Source organism: Pseudorca crassidens, chromosome 5, assembly GCF_039906515.1.
Source record: "Pseudorca crassidens isolate mPseCra1 chromosome 5, mPseCra1.hap1, whole genome shotgun sequence".
Classification (NCBI taxonomy): Eukaryota; Metazoa; Chordata; class Mammalia; order Artiodactyla; family Delphinidae; genus Pseudorca; species Pseudorca crassidens.
This window is the reverse complement of record NC_090300.1, coordinates 103,373,363-103,397,002: the sequence shown is the minus strand read 5'-3', so window position 1 is coordinate 103,397,002 and position 23,640 is coordinate 103,373,363. Positions and strand designations below refer to the sequence as shown.

General features: G+C 42.1%; 1 protein-coding gene across 9 annotated transcripts in view; it reads left to right on the top strand.

The window, feature by feature from the left end:
• Window positions 1-2,659: 2,659 nt before the first annotated feature.
• The window catches only part of ST3GAL6 (ST3 beta-galactoside alpha-2,3-sialyltransferase 6), a 77,160-nt gene continuing 56,179 nt past the window's right edge, over window positions 2,660-23,640 (top strand). For 2 of the 9 annotated variants that reach the window (XM_067739132.1, XM_067739134.1), the window contains exons 1-2: window positions 3,485-3,630; window positions 22,518-22,679. Coding sequence is in view for 1 of the 9 variants with exons in the window: in XM_067739142.1 (XP_067595243.1) it covers window positions 3,048-3,175 (128 nt within the window). In the remaining 8 variants the exon portion in view is untranslated. Of the gene's footprint in view, window positions 2,681-2,905; window positions 3,205-3,483; window positions 3,631-5,670; window positions 5,688-22,517; window positions 22,680-23,640 lie in introns of those variants that run through there. The other 7 variants (XM_067739133.1, XM_067739139.1, XM_067739137.1 and 4 more) reach the window with 7 other exon arrangements.

The following is a 23,640-nucleotide window of genomic DNA, read 5'->3' as shown; positions in this document are numbered from 1 at the left end:
CTTAGTTCCCCGACCAAGGACTAAACCCATCCCTGAAATGGAAGTGTGCAGTCTTAACAACTGGACTGCCAAGGAAGGCCCTGCACATGTTGTTTAAATAATTGCTTGCAGGAGATAAAGACAGGGCTGGCAGGATCTTTATGTAGAGTTGGAGGAAGGATTGTATGTAAAAAGGGTTAGCTTGGTCAAGCTCAGTCCTGAGTCAGATATCGTTTAAAACTGAACACCCCAAGATTTGAGAATGTTACAAAAACTTTTTTAAAAATTATTATTCACTTATGAGGGGATATTGTGCGAAAGTGGCCTCTTTTCACTTTGTGGGTATCTCCAGTCCTGGGGTTCATCTACTATGATCTGATGTGACTTGCTGACAGCACACCCCTACAAGTAGGTCACTTCTGCATGGAGTAGACAGTCCAACATCAATCATGCCAAGAAAGCCTGCACTTGGGACGGGGCATGAGAATTTGGAAGGCAGGCTGTATACTGGGGTGAAGAAGAAATACTACTTTCTTGAACCTTACTGTAGACTGTGATTCTAGAGTGCTGAATGGTACCCCAGGGTAGTGCGGGGAACCTGGCTTTCACCTGTCCCTGGAAACCCTGGGACACATCCCATGAGACAATATCATTTTAATTCAAAGAAATTGCACCATCCATAATCAAAAAACAAACCTAGCAAACAAGGCCAGCCCTATGTGTACAATGCCTAAATATTATGATTTCAGGGATCTTTAAAAGACCCTGCATGTCCCAGTAGTCCTGGCCCTTCCCTTCCCACCTTATTAGAATAAATCTTCTACACAAGGGCTGACTTATAGTCACATTGTGAAAACATCCCTCCCCCCCAGAAAAAGTTACCAAAAACACTATCCCAGAGACGGCTACAAATTCACCCTGCTTAATTCTTTATCACCCTCCACAAGAATTCAAAATTTTTATAGTTGCAATAATGTGCCCATGCAATAATGTATCCTGCATTAAAAAAAAAAAAGAAAGTTTTACAGGTCAAAAGCCCTTACGCCAGATAGTAACATAGTGATATGACATTCCGGAAAGAAAATTGATTTTGGTTCCGGGCACTTTCATTCGAATCACTGCTCCAAAATAGGTGGTATGACCTTGGGCACATTACTTAACCTCTTGACCCCATTTCATCATTTTTAGGATGAGATTATTCTGGTTTGCAGGATGAATGAGAGAAACAGACATGATACATGGAGGGTAGCTGACTCATGGTGGGAAAGGACTGGCAGCTAATATTCCTACTTCCTGGATTGATGTTTCTTTTGAGATGAGCGCTGTGCTGAGAATTCTCTATGTTATCATCTATTTTAATCCTCCTAACAACCCCTGAAGATAGGTTGTACTATCTCACTGTAGAGGTGGCCAAAAGGAAGTATACTGAGGTTAAGTCACTTGCTCAAGGTCACACTACAGGCCAAAGGAGGAGGTGGAATTTGAATTAGGTTAGGGTGAACAGTGCCTTCTTGGTCACTGACTATGAAGAAGTACAAATGTCACCTAAGAACAGTGGATTGCCTCTCCCCTTAGCACATGACGTTGCAGATTAAAAAATCCTAGGAAAGCCAGAGGGGAGGAGGTATACCACTGCTTTAATTCTGAAAATCATGAACAAGAGAAGGGTAATAAACTCAGGAGAACCTAAAAAAGCAAAGTAACCTCAAGAAAAATGGGCCCAGATGGACAAATTCCCTAAACATCTTTCACGACTCTGATGTCTCAGGAACCACCTTTAAAATGACAAAACCTGTGTGGGTTACTTCACAGGCAATTTGTAGAAAGGGAAAGGGATAGGAATTTTCTGAACCCTCTGGGTTTTTTGATAGAACTGGGAAAATAACAAGTGCTGCCTCCCAGGGCTGTTGTTAAAATTAATACAAATACCAGAAGGTCCATCACAGACGGAGGACTTTGTTTCAGTGCCTGACACATTAGTCACTTTGAATTGCAACCAAGTCTGTGGCTCTTCTCCCTGGGGTCATTTGATGGCATGTGATTTATATCACAAACACTGAAATTTAAAAAGTATTCAGAGGGAAGAGATATGGGGACATATGTATATGTATAACTGATTCACTTTGTTATAAAGCAGAAACTGACACACCATTGTAAAGCAACTATACTCTAATAAAGATGTTAAAAAAAAAAGTATTCACAGCTATCCAAGTATGAAGACGCTTTTCTCAAGGGAGACCTACTTTAATAAGAAAAGAAAATGCATGTCTCACCTTTGTTCTTCTCCCTAAAGTAACGTTTCCTCCAAAAGATAAAAAGCACTAACACATTTGTCCTTGAAGGGCCGAGCCCAGGAATTCTGGTCTCTCTGAACACTCTCTCCCTTCCTGCTGGCGACCAAACCGCCTGCCCCGCCTCGTGTCACAGAAGTCCCCCCACGCGCCAAGCAAAAAGTGTTTACTTCTGCCGCCTGCCAGCCCGGCGGGGAGGGCGGGGGCAGCACCCGAGGTGCCCCTCACTTTCGCCCCTGCAGCTTTCCAAACAAACCAGGGCGGGATGGGAGTGTTTTCTTGGCTGTGGAACTTGATCCTCCTACCTTGTCCTGAAGCCACCCGCCGCTTTCCCCCGGCCCCCTTCGCGGTGATTTTCCTGTCCGGGACGCCCGGAGAGGGCGCGCGGCTGGTGTCCGCCAGCCGGAAAGGTAGGGGCTCGGCCGCGCTCCCACCTAGCCGGCCCGGGGAGCCGGGACGGGGAGCCCCACCAGCTCCCTCCGCATTGCACCTTCCTCCGCGAACTCGGGGGCGGCCGCGGTCACCACGCATCAGGCGCCAGCCGCCAAGCGGGAGGAGCTTCTCCGCGGCACCGGAGACGCTAGGCGCTTTCGCCGGAGATCCGAACCCGGGCGCGGCGGGCAGCGCACGCACCGGCGGACGCCTGGGACTCCGGGCGGCGCCGCGCCCTTCCCCGCTCCCCCGCCGGGTCCGAGGGAGACTGAATCCCTCCCGCGCCGCCCCTTGAACCGCGCCACCTTCCTCCGGTTACCGCCGGCCGCGGGCTTCGGCGGCTCGATGCTTCAGGCGCCGCGGGAGAGGCAGCAGCCGGCTGGAGCGAGCGGCGACGAGGGAGCCGAGAGCAGCGGGCCTCTGGCCCCGGAGCCCGGCACGCCTCTGCGGTCTTCGCGCCGGGGCCTCGGCGGGTAACTCTACCCCGCCCGCTTCGCTGCGGGTTTGTATCGCCGGGGGAGGGAGGTTGGCGGAGCGGAGAGATCCGCGGGCTTTGCAGCCCCTAAGGCTGAGGATCAGGGGCCGGGGGCGCGCCTCCACGCACCAACCCCCCCTCCCCCGAGGAGCCTGCGTGCGCTGGTCCCGTACCCCCGGGTTTAGGGAGTCGGGGGCGCTCGGCCCCAGGTGCTCTCCCGGGAGGGGCGGGAGGGGCGCTGGAAGCTTGCGCGCAGGAAAGGCCGACGGGGGTGATGGGCGCTTTGCTCACTATTGTTTGCCTGTAAAAGGGTCTGTACGCGAGCAGGGGCGAGAGGTCTGGAAGGTTCTCGCGTTTTACCTTAGAAAATTTTGCTAGAAACCCTTCTTCCCGTTACGGTGGAACTAGACCTAGCAAACCCAGCTCCGAGGCAATTTGGAGGAAAGGGCGGCGGTGAGAAAATTTCCGTGACTTGGGCTGCCGTTAGTTTAGGGGGTAGGGGAGAAGACGCTTGTGGTTTTGAGGCGGATTGTTTCCCAGCTCCCTGGCGATCTCAGCCCCTGTGTGCTGTTCTTTTGGCTTGAAAGAAAATCTATCAAAAGCTATTTTCAGAAACTAAAAACAAACCCAAAACAGTTTTTTGGGGGAGGGTCTTCAGTAGAAGGGCGGGGAGGGAGGTTGGGGACGGGGTTGGGCGTTGCTGTTCAAAGATGATGGTTCAGAAACGGTTCTTGGGAGTGGTGATGAAAAAGACATCTTGCATGCCAGCATATCAGAAACTACGTAAACTGCAGATTCTAAACTCAGCAAAGCCGCATGTGCTTAAGAGGAGCGCCGCTGGGGGTAGATAGTTAAGAAAATTGCCGATCGGCCAGAAGCCTCTCGCCCTCTGGCCCCAAGTTCACACTAACCTTCTGGTCTCTGATAGCAGCTTTTACAAGGCTAGCTTGGATATTTGACTTTCCGGTCATAAAACTTTCTCTCCCGGCTGCAGACCATGAAACTATCTTTTTATTTATATGGAGATGTTAAATATTTAGGAGGACCTGGTCAGGGTGGCAGGTTATTTTCCCTTCGAAAGCATGCTGATTTGACATTTGTAAAGTGATTCGTTTTCGTTTCCTTTTCCTTTCACCTACGACTGCTTTTAAACACGAAGATCTGCAAAGAGCCACTCTTAGATTGTTATCTATTGATAGTTTGTCGTCTCTGAATAAGGCTAATTGTCCCGGAGGTACTTTAGATAATGGCAACTTTGGTTTATGAGGAGAGAACTCTTCTAGAAACTGTGTTTTCCTGTTCTGGCTTCAAACTGTCCTTAATCCTGGAGGGGGAGGGGAGGTCTTCATTGGTTGCCCTTGGGGCTTCTCTAGAGCAATATTTTTAGCAGCTTCCCTCTCTGATTGCCACACCCGCAGATTGTACCGTGTCTCCGTATTATGGTGCAATAAAACAAGACTGCTGTTTTGATTGTTTCAGTAGATTTGTTAGAAGTACTCAATTTATTCTTATGCCACGAATCAATACAAATCTTCGGGGCTCAGAAAAGAATAGAGGAACAGTTTTGGCAGAAGAATGCCATTAAATGTTATTTTATTAAATCTATGCTATTTTATTAAATCTTCCCAACCACCCTATGAGACAGGAATGCTTAACCTATGTTATAGTTAAAAAAACTGAGACTGCCCAAGGTTAAGTGACCTAGAATGGATCACAGGAAGGTCACTTCACCTCTGCCTTACACCATTCCAGGAAGCCTCTGTAGCAGACATTCTTCACCAATTCTTCCATTCATTTGCATATCTTTCTCCTTTGCCTTCCACAACGCTCATTTATTTACCCCCTGATCGGAACACAGATTCTTTTTTTTTCAGAACTATTTATTAAATCAAAACAGAAATATATACAGAAAACATACTCTGAATAATGGCTACACATATAATTTTCAGAAAATACTTACAAATATTCATGTCCCCCTTTCTTTTGATTAATGTTTTTTTAAACATCTTTATTAGAGTATAATTGCTTTACAACGGTGTGTCAGTTTCTGCTTTATAACAAAGTGAATCAGTTATACATATATCCCCATATCTCTTCCCTCTTGCATCTCCCTCCCTCCCACCCTCCCCACAGATTAATTCTTAATTACCCCTCATGCTTGGCTTCTTGAGTAGGTGCTCTGCATACTTTGTCTTTCCTTCTGATTAGCTCCAGGCTTTCAACAATTAGTTATCGTCCATCTTCTCCACACCTTTGACATGGCCCTTGCGTGTGCAGGTTTACAAGTTTACAGGTTTACAAGGTCATGTTATCTCCATTGGCTTATGTTCTGAACGTTCTTTTCATTCTGAATACGTGTATATTCTCACTGAAGTTCCTGCTCATCCTTCTTGCCTGGAAGAAATCTTCCCAGGGCTACAGCCCCACCCTCACAGCTGAAATGAATCTCTCCTGTTTCTCCCAAATACAGTGGACAACAGCACACACCACGGATTTCCAATCGAACCCTGGTAAGTTAGAAATAAAAAGTATTTAGTTTGGAGTGAGCTTGATGTATGGAACAGGCTGTCTGCCTTGGACATTACAGTGTTTCAGTAGAAAACTGTATTTATGATTCCATGTCAGGGTGTTAGAGGCACAGTTCCCTCACCACAGTGGGTTAGCAGGCGTTCTTTCCCATGATGGTGACTGAATTGGTGGAAGTGTCTCAGACTCGGTCAGGAACTTGGCTGCCATACAGTCAGGCTAAGAAGCGATAATATTATGGGGATGAGGTTATGAGGGTAAAAGTGCGGAGCAGTAGGATCTGAGTCTCATCCATATTTCTTTTTCCTTTGCTTCTTTTTTTTTGCGGGGGGCAGATCTTTTGGTCATCCAGCTTCCCATTTACGGTCACAACCTTCTGCATCTGATCAGGGCTTTCCTCTTCCTGGACCATTGGGAAAAGACGAAGGAAAGCACCCAACCCTTAGGAGATTTTCTTACCTTCAACACTGGAACGCTGAGTGAAGAGGATCTCTTCTTCTGCATTCTCTCTTCCCCCTTACACTTGAAACACAGTGGGCCAATGCCATCATTTCATCCAGTAGCACAGAGTAATGCTGGTCTTTGAAGAATTCTTTAAACATTGATTTACTTTTTATGTGGTTGGGAATGGAAAGGTCTGTGGGAGATGAGGGAATAAGGCCTCCAGATGAGGAAATGGAAAGGAAGCTGGAAATTTCTCCAAGGGAAACGGCGTTACTCTCGCCTTCATGGGTTGTGGAAGCAGGCCCAGAGTTGGTGTAGCTGTGGGTCGTGGTCACTATGCTTTGATGGGGCAATGAGGGAGCAGAGAGTGGTTTTGCAGTGGCTCTTGCGTGACTTTCCACAGTCATCTATATGGTGGGACTTGAGATTTAACCAATATTTACTGCGTACCCACCATGTAATAGATGTTCTAGGTAGGTCATGCGGCGTTGAACAAAACAGATGAAGCTCCCACTCTTACAGAGCTTGTGTTTCTGTGGGAAATGGAATCAATAAACCAGATACAAATAAATGGAAAAACGTTTTTCAGATAGAGATGAGTGTTACAAAGACAATGCAATGTGGGCACGTGCCAGACAGGGCATGGGGGAAGCCAGTTTAGAGCAGTCAGAGAGCTGCTGTGAGGAGGGCATATTTGAAGTGAGATGTGAATAATGAGAAGGACCAGTCAAGTGAAGAGCAGAAGGAAGAGCATTCTAGGCAGAGGGAACAGCAACTGCAAAGGCCCTGAGGCATAAATGAATTTGGGATGTCTGGAGGACTTGTAGATGGAGAAGAGTGCAAAAGGGCAAGAGAGGAGATGAAGTCAGTGAGGCAGGTGGAAGACCGCTTATGTGAAGATTTTAAGTCTTAGAAAGGAGTTTGAATTATGTTTTTATTAGAATGGGCTGCCACTGGAGACTTTCAATTAGAGACTCAGTCTTCACCTGGTGGGCAATGGGCTTCCCTGTTTCTCTCTCTCTCTCTCTCTCACACACACACATTTTCACTCTCAGTTTTTCTTCTCCCCATTAATTGTCTATCACTGATTTCCCCTTCTTTGCCCTAGGTCAGAGCACAAGCATATCCACACTGAAAAGCAGGGCTCACAGGACTGTGGACAGTGTTCTTCTTACCCTCTGAAATAAATCCATATACTCAGTTTCAATTTCAAGCGTGAAACTCCCCATCACTAGCTCTGATTTCTTAGCCTCTCTCCAGACTGAATATCTAGTTGTCTCTAAGTCTCTGGATTGGCTGGTGACATCTGAAACTAGATACTAAGAAGTATCTAGTCAAATCAATCATAGTTGGTATCTTTTGCAAGACAATGATTGTCCCAAAAGGGGATATTCTGTGTAACAAGAAGGTCTTGCCTTTTCCAGAGCTCCCACTCTCTTTCCCCAGCCTATGCAGTCTGATATGAGAGGTAGTTTCAGTGGAAATGTGCAGGACTCTTATAATAGTTGCCATGGGATTAGACTATGCCTTAGAAATTTCATTTCTATTGTTCTTTGTAGATGATCTTGTCAGTCTTAGAGTAACACTTAAATCATGAAAGCTTATGTCCAAGTCGATATCTCCTAGTAGCACTGGTTTATCAGAAATGAACAGAAGCATTTTATCAGTTATCCTTTGATTCCAGGGTAGCTCATTATTGCCAGTACATAACTCTCTGGGGAAGCTTGGTATACTCTTTAGAGAGAAAATTGCTTTTGAGATTATTTAGCCAGATGCCCTGCTCATTTATTAATTTACATACTTAACATACGTAGTATAATTTACATACTATTTCATATATAGCACAACTCACTTTCAGCTTTTCATGTCTGTTTCTGTCTGATGTAGTGGCATAAAATCTGGAACACGTTTCTATTTGAGAGGGCAGCAATTATGTCTTGTCTTGTTCGCCCCTGTGTCCTCGGAACCTGGTGTGGTGTCCAGAACACTATAGATGGCCATGGATTAACTCACAATGTGACTATATTAGCTCAGCTGTAACATCTTTATAACTCTTAGGATTATAACTATTAGTGTCATCAATTTGTCATCTCAGAAACTTAACACGTTGGAGAAGACAGGTGAAAGGTGAATTCATTACTGTGGATTAGTCTATGTTAATTAAAACTCTTCTGGTTTTGAAACTCTTCTTTTTGAAAATAATATAGTATACTTAGGCTGACACGTAAGAGACCGGTATGTGAATATTATCAGGTGGATATTCTCAAATTTGTTTTCGTGTACAGTAAACTTTCAGAACAGTTTCATAATTCATAACTTATGATAATTTGAGTTGGGTTAGTCAGTTAGTTGGGTATGTGATTACATTAGTGAGGAAATAAGTGTGCCAGGGGCATGGATAACGGAATCATTTCCCTCTTTAATAGCCCAGTGTCTCACATCCATGATGTCATGCCCTTTAGTAGGCAGAGATTTGCACCGCTTGAGTTCCAGTGCTTATTATGATATTTCTTAGGTTTCTGTTATGTATCATTTTACCTAACTGGAGACACACACAGATGCCCTGGGGATAAAAAGCTCTCCTCATTGAGATTGCCAGAGCTGGGAGGAGTCCCTGCCTGGCAGAGGGAACTGAGAGGGGCCCAGCTGTGGGCTTTTGCTGCGACTCATAGTGACAAAGTTTCTCACAAAGAACGGTGCCTTCAGAGGGCATTTTCCTGGTTAATACAGATATTCAAGGACATGCTGTTACATAAACAAAGCCTTCTTGTCTTCGAGCTGATTTTACGGAGTCTCCCTCCCCCCACCCCATCATATTTTAGTCCTCAGAGAAGTTATCAGCCCACTGCTTCAGACATCTTGGAGGAGTTTTCTTCTTAGGAAAGATTCTATTGCAACTATTTAGGCCAGCACCATAGAAGGTGCTGCTTTTATTAAAATAATCAAATAAAATATGTATAAAAATACAATATAAAGTATAACAAATGAAATAAAATAAAATGAAATGCTTTTATTAAAATCTGTGCAACCCTTTAGTATGTAAGAGTCCTTCATGTATTAAGGGATAGAAGAGGCAAAGGTAAGGGAATATGTACATTTTCTATGTTCAGCCTAGAGCCAAAGAATAAAAGATCAGATTATTTTTTTAATTCCCTGACTTTTTAGGGATAATATACAGCTAATATAAAATTAGATAATGTAATATAGAATAATTATTATAATATAATAAAGATAATATAAAGTTATAAAACTGCACTTAAAAATTGAGAAATGGGTTATCCAGTTGCATTTAGACAAGAGCAATGAGATGATAATCCAGTTGCATTTCAACTGGATTTTCAACTTCTTTTCAGCAACAGCAACTAATTTAATTTATAATTTTATTTAATTGACAGACTCTGCAAGTTAAAGGAACTCTCTGTTGTAAATGTAAATGATCTTTGTAAGATGAAGAATACTGCTTTCAAGATGCTTTTGATATTTGGAGCCAATAGTTCAAGTAAATGTCAAAAGCAGTTAGCTAATCACTCTTGTTTGATCCCAGCTATGCTACAATTAAATTAGAAATAATTGGATTTTTTTCTTAAGCAGGATGTTAAGGGATATGTGTAATTTCTGATCATGAAGTACCTGTAAATGTTTCGCAGGCCCTGATTGTTTTTGGAGGACAAAACTGGCCCACCTATTGCAAAACAAAAACAACAACCCCCTCCACCAACTACTTTTACAGAATCGGTGTGTAGGGCTCTTCTGCTTTAACCATAAGTAATATAATCATATTCTTACAAAAAGCTTCTACCCAAGTTCTCTACCTATGACCACCAATATTCCTGTCCACACACCTTTTATAATAGCATTCCTCAAGCATGGGTTTTATTATGGAAATTTTTTTCTGCTCAAAAATCCAGAGAATTTCTCCCACAGGTCTTTGAAGTTTTCTGCCATCTCCTGTTGCTAACTTTCTTTTCACTCTTCCATTTGCACTGCAGTCACTGCAAGCCTCCTGGCGCTGCAGCTTGCAAGGGTCCTTTGACACTTAGTGCCTTTCTCCTTCCGCTCCACACTCCCCCTCCCCCATCCAAGCCAGGTGATAACCTGCCTTCGTTTCCCAGCTTCATGGCTAATAACTGCACGACTCTGAACGCATTGCCTAACTTCTGTGAGCATCACTTTCTTTATCTGTAAACTTGAAATAATGCCCACATCACAGTTATGATAATTAGAAAGAAAACACGTATAAATAGTTCAGCATATCTCCTGCCAAATATCAAACATTTAATCAATGTTGTTACATTACTATTATTATTATAACTCTATTATTATAGCTGTTCTTCCTTGAATAGTTAAAATTTGACTTTCTCCGGAAAGTCTTTCTGTTTGGCCTTCTCTAGCTCTAATTTTTTCTCCAGTCTGTGTCCTCTTAGACCCTGACTTCACTTTGGACTCTATTAATCTACTCATGTTGTATTTCTTTAATTATTTTTCAGTGAACAGCAACAAATATTTGGGCACCTATCATGTGCCAGGCACAGTGCTATTTACAACATAGAGATCCATGGGCATGCAGTGGAGAGATACAGTGTGTGTGCGCGCGCGCACACACACACACACACACACACACACACACACACACACACACACACACACACACACACACACACACACACACACACACACACACACACCACGGGCTTCAGGTGAAGATGGGGCATGAAAATCTGTTGGTTGAATAGCACTGTGAGTTTTTCAGAATAAACTAGGGTTAAGAAGTAAAAGCTACTGTATTAGATGTCCGTTAAAAAATTAACATCTTTTCATCTTTTTCTATAATATAAAAAATGATAGTTATAGTTTCTGTATTCTTTTTTTTTAAAGAATGATATTGGAGGACAACTTCTTCAGATCACTTCTTTTTTTTTAAAATTAATTAACTAATTTATTTTTGGCTGTGTTGGGTCTTCGTTGATTGGCTCGGGCTTTCTTTAGTTGCTGCGAGCGGGGGCTACTCTGTTGTGGTGTGCAGGTGTCTCATTGTGGTGGCTTCTCTTGTTGCGGAGCACGGGCTCTAGGTGCATGGGCTTCAGTAGCTGTGGACTGCAGGCTTTAGTAGTTGTGCCTCGTGGGCTCTAGAGCGCAGGCTCAGTAGTTGTGGCTCACGGGCTTAGTTGCTCTGTGGCATGTGGGATCTTCCTGGACCAGGGCTCGAACCTGTGTCGCCTGCATTGGCAAGCAGATTCTTAACCACTGCTCCACCAGGGAAGCCCCAGTTTCTGTATTCTTGAAACAGCTTTACATATGCTTTCTTCCTTAGAAGCTCCTCTATCCTCATCCCAATACAGGGTAAAGGTAGAAAAGGAAGTCTTCCTTGAAGAGCAGAATCCCACTAGACCATTCCAGTTTATGGCGGGGAGGGCAAAGGATGGGAGGGAACAATCCAGGCAGCAGGAACAGCATGATCAAAGGCACTGAGGCATGAAACTGTGTTGAGTAGGATGGAGAACTGTGCAGAATTTCGTGCTCTTAGAGCATAATGTTCAAAATCAAGCATTTTGGGAGATGATGCAGGAGAGAATGTAGGGGTCAGCTAAATCAGACTCAGAGACCTATGGCCTATATGTTTACATCTCCCTATAAGGATACACACTTGGGTAGGTCTACGTAGACAATTTTAACAAATTTATATATAACAATTTATAACAGTCAAATTCTGCACATTGCTTCTAAAGTTGCACTTGGATTTTACATGTGGCATGGAATACATCTCTTCCATTTGCTGTTTCCATAAGAAAATGATGAAAACATTAGTTACCTGTAATATATAATTGATATTAGAGCTCTCATTTTTTAATAACTTAAGTGTTTGAAAGATAGAAATGTGAAGGAGTTCCCTGGTGGCCTAGTGGTTAGGATTCCAGGCTTTCACTGCCATGGCCCAGGTTCAGTCCCTGGTTGGGGAACTGAGATCCTGCAAGGCATGTGCAGTGCAGCAAAAAAAAAAAAAAAAAAAAAATTGTGAAGTATCATTTGAGACTTCTGAAGCCTGGGTTTCCATATGAAAGTTGAGAGTAGAGAGGGACTTCAACAGGACAGAGACATCCAAGAACAGACCAGAGGACCATTACAAATTCGTAGCCTTGAAACTTTGAGTACCTCCCTAATACATTTCACACCCAAGAGCTCCACAGCATCGTCTTCTATAATTATGTGATTGATAATTTGTGTGTACAATTTGATCAATATTTGATTTTTATTTCTTTGTTTGCATTGCAGTTAATGTTTGGCTTCCTTTTCCCCCTCTCCATTCCCTTTTTTTACCCCTCTCCTCCTCTCCCATTTTTTTTTTTTTTTTAAAGAAGATGTTGGGGGTAGGAGTTTATTAATTAATTAATTTTATTTTTTTGTCGTGTTGGGTCTTCGTTTCTTGTGCGAGGGCTTTCTCTAGTTGTGGCAAGCGGGAGCCACTCTTCATCGTGGTGCGCGGGCCTCTCACTATCACGGCCTCTCTTGTTGCGGAGCACAGGCTCCAGACGCGCAGGCTCAGTAGTTGTGGCTCACGGGCCTAGTTGCTTCGCGGCATGTGGGATCCTTCCAGACCAGGGCTCGAACCCGTGTCCCCTGCATTAGCAGGCAGATTCTCAACCACTGCGCCACCAGGGAAGCCCTCCCCGCTCCCATTTTTAAGGCAACATTCAGTTTGGTTTTCTTTTTAATTAATTTATTTTATTCTATTTATTTTTGGCTGTGTTGGGTCTTCATAGCAGTGCGCAGTCTTCTCATTGTGGTGGCTTCTCTTGTTGCGGAACGTGGGCTCTAGGTGTGCGGGCTTCAGTAGTTGTGCCTCGCGGGCTCTAGAGCGCAGGCTCAGTAGTTGTGGTGCACGGGCTTAGTTGCTCCATAGCATGTGGGATCTTCTTGGAGCAGGGCTCGAACCCTGCATTGGCAGGCGGATTCTTAACCACTGAGCCACCAGGGAAGCCCCATCAGTTAGTTTTTGATACATCAATATGTTATTTAGAGCTTATGCAATGTCTGATGTTAAATGTCTGAATTATATTTAATTCTGGAAAATCTAATGTGTTTTTATTACAGAAATATGTTTTCTACAAAGTCTGAGTGGTGTCCAGTGTAGTTTAACTCTGTCTTTTGGTGTTGATTTCTCTTGCTTAGGAATTAAGCAATAGGACTGAAAACTCCCTAAACATAAGAGTGTAAAATTCCCAGAAGAAAATTAGATGCGAAAGAAAAAAAAACACTGGAATTTACTTGAGGTGTAATTAGCCTGAAAAGGGAATGTGTGGGAGAGGTCCGCAAGGAGGCTAGGAAAACAGAGGGCAGATCAAAAAGTGTCTTACTGCGTTTCCAGCACTACTGAGGGAAGAATGTATCCTTATTATAGGTCTGTGGTTATCAAACAACTTTTCTTATCACCCAGGGATTTGCCTGTAGAAGTTGTCAATCTTCCAGTTTAAATATATGTACTCCTTGGCTCTTATATTTTTCTCGTTATAAGTGAATTACTTTGACATTTCCATTTATACACCAGCTCCTGGGAGTTGAACATCTCAGGTAAACTGACCACTCAAATGTCTGAACCAGCACAGCTGAGCAGCCAACTCTTGGGTTGGGGCTTCTCCCAGGTAATGCCTTTTTCTGAGGTTCTGCCTAGGCTGCCAACACCTCTATTTCTTGGACAGCTCCAATTTCTCTCTCTCTCTCTCTTTTTTTTTTTAAAAGTAAAGTTCTTATGGAAATATATTGGACATACAGAGGAATACACAAACCATCTAAGTATAGTTCGATACGTTTCCTCGCAGTGAACACACCCACGCTACGTGCCTCTGGATGGAGAGCTAGAACATTACCTGCCCTCCAGGAGTGTACCATGTACTCCCACACAGTCACTGCTCCCCTCCTTGAATGTAACCACCATTCTGACTTTCACCACCATAGGGTAATTTTTTTTTTCTCTTTCCTTTTTTTTTTTTTTTTTTGTGGCCTCTCCCATTGCGGAGCACAGGCTCCGGACGCGCAGGCTCAGCGGCCATGGCTCACGGGCCCAGCTGCTCTGCGGCATGTGGGATCTTCCCGGACCGGGGCACGAACCCGTGTCCCCTGCATCAGCAGGCGGACTCTCAACCACTGTGCCACCAGGGAAGCCCTCTATTTCCTTTTAATTTGAATTAACACCAGGTATTCTGAATGACTCTAGAGCATCAGGGTCCCTCTGGCTGAGAGTACGGACTAGGCATCAAGAAGGGTGTTATAGGTTCAACTCTGTCTCCCTAAAAAGACACGGTGAAGTTCTAACTCCCAGTACCTCAGAATGGGAACTCATTCGAAAATAGGGTCATTGCAGACGTAATTAGTTAAGATGAGGTCATGCTGGAGTTGGATGGACCCCTAGTCCAGTGTGACTGGTGTCCTTATAAGAAGCATCTGTATGAAGACAGAGACACAGAGAGAGCACTGTGTGAAGGCAGTGGATTGGAGTGATGATCTATAAACCAGGGAATGCAGAGGAATGCTAGCAAACCACCAGAAACTAGAAAGAGGCAAGGAAGGTTTCTCCCCTACAGGTTTCAGAGGAAGCATGGCCCTGCCAACACTTAGATTCTGGACTTCTAGCTTCCAGAACCGTGAGATAATACAGTTCTGTTATTGTAAGCCGCCCTGTTTGTGGTACTTTGTTGTTGCAGCCCTAGAAAATGAATGCAGAGCGTCTGTGGCGGGCCTGGTGCTCTGACCCCTCTTCTCTCTGTCCCCCAGAGGGCACCTGATCCTTGGTTCTGGAATTGCCCTGGCTACATCCTTTCGAAGCTGATCCTGTCTGGACTAGCTCACAGAGTGCCCTGTCTTGCCCCTGGTTGTTCCACGTCTGTGTTGTGGAAGACAAGGTTTCATTACATTCGTATGACTTTTTCTTTATTTCTTCCCTCTGCTCTTCCCTAGTATTTTCAGACTGAATCAGTTTGGTTTCCTGACATACCCCAGACCAAGCTTTGTAAATCAGCCCTCTCTGCTTTCCCACCATTGCCTATCTGGGTCTCTGCTGAGGTGTCCTTAATCCATCCTCCCAGACCCAGACTGAGCCACCGTCTCCGTCTAGTTGTCCCCAGTTCCTCTGATCCAGAATCATCTCTGATAGGAAACAAAAAGAACTTTATTCTTTAAATGAAATCCCTATTTCCAATAGTATGGCATGCTGTAAATAAAGGTTTCATTTTGTTGTACTTACGCATATCAAAGGCTGGTTCTCATTTCAGAAAATAAAAAAGCCCTCAGATCAAAAAGCAGCTCAACAATTAGACTTTAGTTAGTAATAACGAACGAGGCAGAGCATATTAGATGATGGAGTATTTTTTTCTTCAGCAAAGGATTGGTTTTAGACTGCCTGACAGTAACTTATCGATTTCTTATTCTGGGCTGAGTTTCTGGTGTGAGGGGAATGATAAGGATGGGACTGTTGTTAAGTCCCCAGGGTGACTTCATAGACTCAGGCCACTTCCTTTGTTCTTTTGTACTGTTGCTTCAGGACCTAGGGATTCTGGTGGTTACAGAGTGCATGTGCCTTTTAACTGCCCCTGCTTTCTGTTCAGAAGCCATTGTTTACTGCTAGTAACTACTGGGGAAGTCTCCAGACGTTTTAAAATATCATAAACACGGGGAAGTTTCAAAAGTTTAAGCATTTCAACTTTTCATTCCTGGCCTATTGGTGATTCCTTATTCTCTTGCTAAGAGTCTCTCAACCTCTAATTTCTGCTGTTCGTACAATATATTTTGCCCTTTGAGGGAGAATGCAAAAAAGTTGCATGTTTTCGGCCTCTCTCTATGTATTCTCTATAATATACATATTATTTAATTGAAAAATAATAAGAGAGTACACTTTGAAACTACAGGTAAGAGGTTAGAATTAGGCAAAATGTTATGTTCGGTATGTTTAATCGTCTTGTGTTTTTATGGACTTGCCTTTAGAGCATCTGTGTTGTCAGTTCAGACAGTCCTTGTTCCTTGAGATCTTGTGCCATGTGATGGATGAGTAATACGTATCTGTGTTGGATGGATGGATGGACAGATGGACAAGTGGATGATGGAGCTGCTCCATTTGCTTGGCCTGTTATTTCACTGAACTACTGGTAGGATGGTTTTCTGTTGAGTTCAGAGCTGCCTCCTGAAGCCTGGGTAGGTTTTCCTAAGCCGAGGGGGTTTTCTTGGGCTGCAGACCAGGGATCTAGAGGAAGTGATATCTCCTTGACTCTCGCCTGTGGAATGTGCTAAAACATTTGGCTAATTGTGACCATGGAGTCAAACAGTCTGACTCCATTGTGATCCCCAGTGCACTGGAGTTACTTCTTTCAATGGAAACCCAGATTTCTTTTTTTATTCACCTTCTTGGGGATGGTGTACAATTCTTTGGAAATCTGCTAGGAGAAGAGATGTTTCTTCCCCCTCCCTTCAAAGAGAATGCTCTTATTCAAATTTCCTTTGCTCCTTCTAGACTAGGTTTTGTTTTGCTTAGTTTTGTTTTTGGCCGAGCTGCGCCTTGCAGGGTCTTAGTTCCCCAACCAGGGATTGAACCCCAGTCTTGGCAGGGAAAACGCCAAGTCCTAACCTAACCGGACTGCCAGGGAATTCCCGAGACTAGGTTGTTTTATAGTGTAAAGAATGCAGCCATTAGTAAACATTTATCTATATTTTAAAACATCTGCCTTTTGAGGTTTTCTCAGATTCTTTATAGAAAATGATGCTAAAGGGATAGGAAACCCATAGACGTAGACTTGACTTCAGTTTATGCTGGATGATAAACATTGTTACAATGTCCTTGAGCTAAAAATTTTCATTAACGTCAATAGATCATTGTGTATAGTCACACTGTTTATGGGTCTAAAGACTTCGGGGTGAAAGACCTGGCATTTCATTGTTTTGCTTAATTGTCCACTTTATTCCGCATTGACTCTGGCTCATAGGCACTTCCCAATCCCTCAGTTCTAAAGAGAAATTTGGTTATCTCTCTGTGAGGTTGTACCTTGGATTATGTTCTGGCCAAAACACTGAACAAAGCATTCCAGAGAGACCTTTGGTTTGTTTATCTACTTGCTCAAATGCTCTAACTTTTCTGCCTAGTCAGTGTGGTTATCAGAAAAAGAAAGTGATTGTAAGAAGGCTATTTTCAGCATCCACTTTTTCTTCAGTGTGTTTTGTTTTCAACAGGATGATTATAGATTCACCTTACCTAGAAATGTACTTTTTTATTTAAAATACTATTAACTTCTCGTTTTCAGAGAGTCATGGTATTTTAAATATCTACGTAGTTTTAAACAACTTGAATGATCAAAGTTTATGTTTTAGAAAAAAGACTCTATGCAAAAGTGAAATTTCAATTTTAAAGTATTTCTAGCAATTTGTAAGTTTCACTGTCTTAGTAAACTGCTTTTTCTAGATTGGAAAAAAAAGAAGATTCTGCTCCAAAATGACATTTAGATTAGCAGTTCTCTGAAAACAACCTAAATGTCTCTGGTAGGGAATGGAAAGCTTTGTGATATATTTGGTTGATAGGATACTCTACAGAACTTAAAAAGAATGAACAAGACCTTTATGCATCAATATGGATGGACCTCAAAACCAAAAGTGTAGAGTGAAAAACGCAAATTTCAGAATAGTATGTATTTGTTATGTCAATGTTAAACATTACTTTAAACAATATTACATACCACATAATGTTTTCGAATGCATGTGGGTGTGTACACATGTGTGAATAAAAAGTACATAAATTTGTGATAGTGGTTGCCTCTCAGAGAAGAGGAACATGGTAAGGAGGGGAACATAAATCTCCATTAAAAAAAAATCCCTGAGAAGATATGGTTATTTTGGTTAATGGGTTCATGGGCATTTGTTATATTAACGTTTGGACTTCTGTTAATGGGTTTTTAAAATATATATATTTATTTATTTGCTTGCTCTGGGTCTTAGCTACGGCTCACCTGCTCCTTAGTTGTGGCACACGGGCTCCTTAGTTGTGGCATGCAAACTCTTAGTTGAGGCATGCATGTGGGATTTAGTTCCTTGACCAGGGCTCGAACCTGGGCCCCCTGCATTGGGAGTACGGGGTCTTAACCTCTGCGCCACCAGGGAAGTCCCTGTTAACATTTTTGTAATGAAAAAATTCCATGTAATATTTCCTAATGAGATAGATTCCAACCTAGGAACCATACATTTATGAAGACTCTGGGAATGGGACTGAAGCTATTCCAATACATCTATATTTCACAATATTATTCTGTGAAAAATGAAAATTGACAGAATGAATCTTGAAGATGAGGAAAGCTCCAAGTTGATCTGGCTCCTGGAAAGCTAGAATAGCTTACAGATTCAGAATAATCTGAATTATTAGATTACTGCCTAGATTACTGCCTACAACTGCCTAGCCCAACCCCTGGCTTGACACCTAACTTTGAGACCTTGGACAAGTTAACTTCTCTAAGCCTCTCAGTTTCCTCATTTACAAAATTAGAATAACAGGCCCATCTTAGCACTGTTGTGAGGGTTCTGTGAGTTCATGCATGTCGTAGGGCATGAAACAAAGATTAGCTCTTATCATTTTCATGCTTACTCCTATTATCAACAACCTCAATTCTTCTGGTGAACTGTTTTCATTTTCACTTCAGAATCTTCGCAAATGCTGTTTCCTCCGACTGGGATGCTTTTCATTTCCACCCTGATTTCTTCTGGTTAACTCCTTCTCAGAGGAGTTCTCTGTGAATTTTCTCAAATTCCTCCGAGAAGCTCCCTGTCCTTCCCCACCTGGGTCAGTTTCTTGTCAGACCACAATTGTAATTTAATACTTACTTATATAGTAATAACTCTAAGTACTATTACTTAATAGTAATAAAACTACTTGCTAATTTCTGGTTCTTTTCCTGGATTGTAGACTGTTTTTCTTCTTCACTTATGTATCTTCAGTGCCTATGACAAGGGCTGGCATTAGGAAATTAATTATTGACTAAATCAGCAAAGTTATAGTAGAGGTAAAAACTTTCAAAGTTAATTTTACTAGGAAATGAATTGACTCCCTTTGCCTAGAGGATTAATTTAGCTGGTATTCGGAAGTAAATCTAGGACTATATGATTTAATAAAAAAATATGTATCACATGTACTGGTTTATTTGTAATAATAATTATAAGATACCCCAAATTAAGATTCGCATCATATTTGTAATTTGACTTTGGAGGGTCATCTGATGGATAGTAACATAAGTATCATCACATACTTTCATTTACTGTGGAAAGCAGGAACATTTCCAACTGCTTTAATCTTAAGATTTGATACATGCTCATCTGATCGTTTACCCTCAAGCTAACTGACTTTTTTCTTTTAAAAGTAGCAAAAGGAACTAACAAACAGGAAATGATACGTCTCAAGGAGCAGAATAAACTAGGTTCATTCAGAATAAACTGATGTAATAAGTAGCTTGAAAAAAAGGGCTTTTGTAAGTCAGATGGAATGTTACTTATAACTTTTAAGCAAACTATAAAACAGTAAACCCTTTGGAAGGAGAACTTACAGAGTAGGAGGAAAGACAGGAAACTGGTTCCTTCTTAGTTGTGGGTTTATTTACTCTGGGAGAGAAACCTAAGAAGGCTTTAAAATTTGAGGAAGGTCTGTGTGTTCAGATATTAGCATATTTCCCCAGGAAAGACATCACACAGAATTTTGAACTGATTAAAAGCCCAAATTTATGAGATAAGTAGGGAGCTGAGCAAAATATGAACAAGAAAGAAACTTTCAAAGCATTGAAAGAATTTTTTGACCCAGATGGGGTGATGGGGAGGTGAAATTTCAGGGCTAGGAAAATAATGCAAGGCCCTACGTTGAAAAAGAAGACTACAAATGTAGCCTTAGGAGTCTACCCTCACCACCTTTGGAGGCAAATGATTTTGTAACACAAATCACTGGGAAAAATTACTTTATAGCCATGTTTTGTCTTATCCTACTTCTCTGTTAACTATTGTATACTGAAATCATAAGTCACTGCATTTTTAATGCTGAGCATATACTCATTCATTCATTAGGACACGCTTATTTGGCTTCAGTTATTTACCAAGCTTGGAGTAAAAGCATCATTTTTTAATCCTTTTTTAATTGAAATGAAACATGTATTCTTTAAAATTGGACAAAATTAGTTATTGTTCAAAAGTTTCACCTGGGGGGTACTGGAAGATACCACCATACACCCTTTTTATTTTTAATTTGAAGGTGTGTGCCTGCACAATTCTGCTAATAACTACTTTACCTACTAATCATCTGCCCCCACATCAGGGTTGGAGTACTTTTGAAGCCATATGGTTAGAAGATTGCACTTTGGGAAACACTGGTTTAAATAACATTCTAATGCTTGTAACCAAGCTACATCAGCATTGGCACCACCTGGGAACTCGCTAGAAATGCATATTCTTAGTCCCCACCTGCCCTACCGAATAAGGACCTACAGTTTAACAAGATGCTCAGGTGATGTTAATGGACATTAAAGTTTATTAAGCACTACTATCCAAAGCCCTCCCAAGTAGTTTTTATTTCTTTTAATTAATTAATTTTTTCCAAGTGGTTTTTAAAACAGTTATCTTTAGTAACAAGTGACTCATTATCCAGCAACGGAACCTGTATTATCTTTAGGCAACCTAAGCAACTTCTTCCCTGTGGAGCTCAAAGTCCTCGAATATTGCATTCACTGGCCTTGGCTTAACTCCCTGCAGCATTCAGTACCAGGCTAACGCCTCTTTTTCATGAAGGCCATACAGACATGAGAGTAGCCATTTTTGTTTTCCTTCCTTGATTTAAGCTTCTCCAGGTGTAACTAAATCCCCATCCCTCTAGTTGTTCCTGGTGTGACATTGTTTGGGGTTTCTTTACTAACCTTTCTATTTCAAATTTGTGATTGCTCCTTTACTCCAGCTGGTAGTAGCTAGTAGTAGGTTGAAGATCATAGGAACCCAGGGGTTGTACTTCCTATACGTTTAGGGAGAATGATTTTGAGGCTCAACTTTATCATGACCCATAATTTCCTTAGGTTCAAAATTCTGTCTTGTGGTGGAGACTTCTAATTATAATAATTGCCACTAAAGAGCACCGCTTTGCCTTTCTTCTGGTTTCTAAATGCACCAACTGCTTAGCACTTCAAATGCCGGAGTCAGTCAGCATATACAGATATATGCTGCATATAGATATATATGCATATAGAGATATATGAAAATAAGCATTTTCTGTTTCTCCATAAATTTTAAACTTTCAAGAAAAAAAGTCCCCTGTAATCCACAATTCAGCACATCAACTGATTTCTTTTTTTTTTTTTTTCTGGTATGTGGGCCTCTCACTGTTGTAGCCTCTCCCGCTGCGGAGCACAGGCCCCGGACGCGCAGGCCTAGTGGCCATGGCTCACGGTCCCAGCCGCTCCGTGGCACGTGGGATCCTCCCGGATCGGGGCACGAACCTGCGTCCCCCGCATCGGCAGGTGGACTCCCAACCACTGCGCCACCAGGGAAGCCCGATCTATGATTTTCTTAATTAAGCATAATCACTTTCTTATTGTAGGACATCAGTTCATCAATGGGTTCTGAAATAAAATATTTGCCATATTTTTGTTGGTTTTGTTTTTTGATATTTGTTTCCTAAAATTTTTTTTTAAAATGACACTTTCTACTAACCCAAGATATACAGAGCATGCAGTTTTGTTTGTTTTTGTATCAGGATTATTTAGTCTTGTGTAAGAAAAGCTACAGCAGGAGCATTTGAGATTTTTTTTTCAAAATTTTTTGGAGAAGGTAGCCCATGGCACATTGTTAAAGTAGTTGCTGTTCTAACTTCCCACACTTCCTTTCCCCTCACTTCCTTCTGGATATTTTTGTTCTTCTTGACCTTCCTCCACATTCGCCTGTCTCCCTCCCTCCCTTTCCTCTGCAGAAGGTTTTCCAGCAGCTCCTTCTCTCACCTCTGCATTGAACAATAAAGCTGTGTGTACGTGTGGAGAGAAGCTGAAAAAGAAGACAGATGGTTCTTTCATTACCGGGTTGCTCTGGATTAATTGAGCTGGATATGTTATTTTTTTCAAGGAGACTAAGCTGGATCGCGTGCATAACCAGTCATGGGCTACAGTCATGTAATATATGCAGCGGGTTTTGCTGTTGGATTTTTGTTTTTGTTTTGTTTTTGGTAATTACATCACCCTGCAGAGCATTTTGGGACGGGCCAGTAGTGAGTTTACTAAAGCAGTATTTTCATTCAAAGTTTGTTTTAATGGCTTAAGATTTTTCTCGGGTAGCCGAACCATCCTTATAAGCATCCATCCTTATAAGCATGCTACCTTTGTGTTTTATTTCAGCACTTACAAGTGAAGAAGCAGCACGACTTTTTTGTCTTGGATAATTTCTAGTGGAGGGGCTCCAAGAATTTAGCAGCAGCCTCCTGGGCCTCCGGCACCCTTACCACATTCTACATCCTCAGGGGACAGAGGGCCTTTGGGAACAGACCCCTAAAAGAGTAGGTAAGCAAAGGCAACAGGACTGTCTTCTCGGACTTCCTAGCTGTTAAGTTGGAACACTTGAAATATTTTTATTCAGTGTTTCCCTCTGGCAGGTGACTTTACCCTCTCCTTCTTTGTATACAGCTGCCTGTTAATTTATCTCTTACTAGTTTAACAGGTAACCAGAGGGCCTATGAAACTACATATTAGGTAACCAGTGACTCTTTAGCATATCCCAAAATTGAGCTATGAAAGTTTTAATTATTATTTTCATTCTCAGTCTTAATGGGCCTTTTTGGGACTGTTCTAAACCAACATGGAAGTGAAAGAGTAAGTAAACTGAAGTTACAACTAGAACATTACATGCATCACAACTATTGTAGCAAGTGCTGTTAACCAGCGTTGTTAGAATGAACTCTAGTTCCCTCTCTGTCTTTAATGCTACAATTAGTAATAATTTCATTGAAGTACCTTAATATAATTTGTGTGTATAGTCTCCTTACTATGCCTGGAATCCCATGTACAAATTTACACCTATTTATAAATTCATTCTGAGAAAGCTCTGGAGCTCAAATGTCTTCTAGGAATTAGCTCTGTGTTTTTACCCATGAATCCATAGCCTTTCTGATTTGTTGAGGTTCATCAGAGAACAGTTATTCTACCAGCAAATTTGTTACTGCTAGCTACTGCTAGTAGTAACTGCTAGTAGTAACTACTAGTAGTAACTGCTAGTAGTAACTACTAGCAGTTACTACTAGCAGTTACTACTAGTTACTACTAGCAACTGCTTTGTTTGGAAATCATTTTATGAAGGACACTTATTGACTTACAGTATTATGCTTTAGTACTACTGGTACATCTGGGCATTTACAGTGGTTTTGGGATTTAGTCCTTGGGAATCTCTTGAGCTCTTCATTGTTCATACCAAGATTATGAGTGGATTCAAAGTCCTTCCCTAGTGTCCTGAGACACTGGTCTTGCA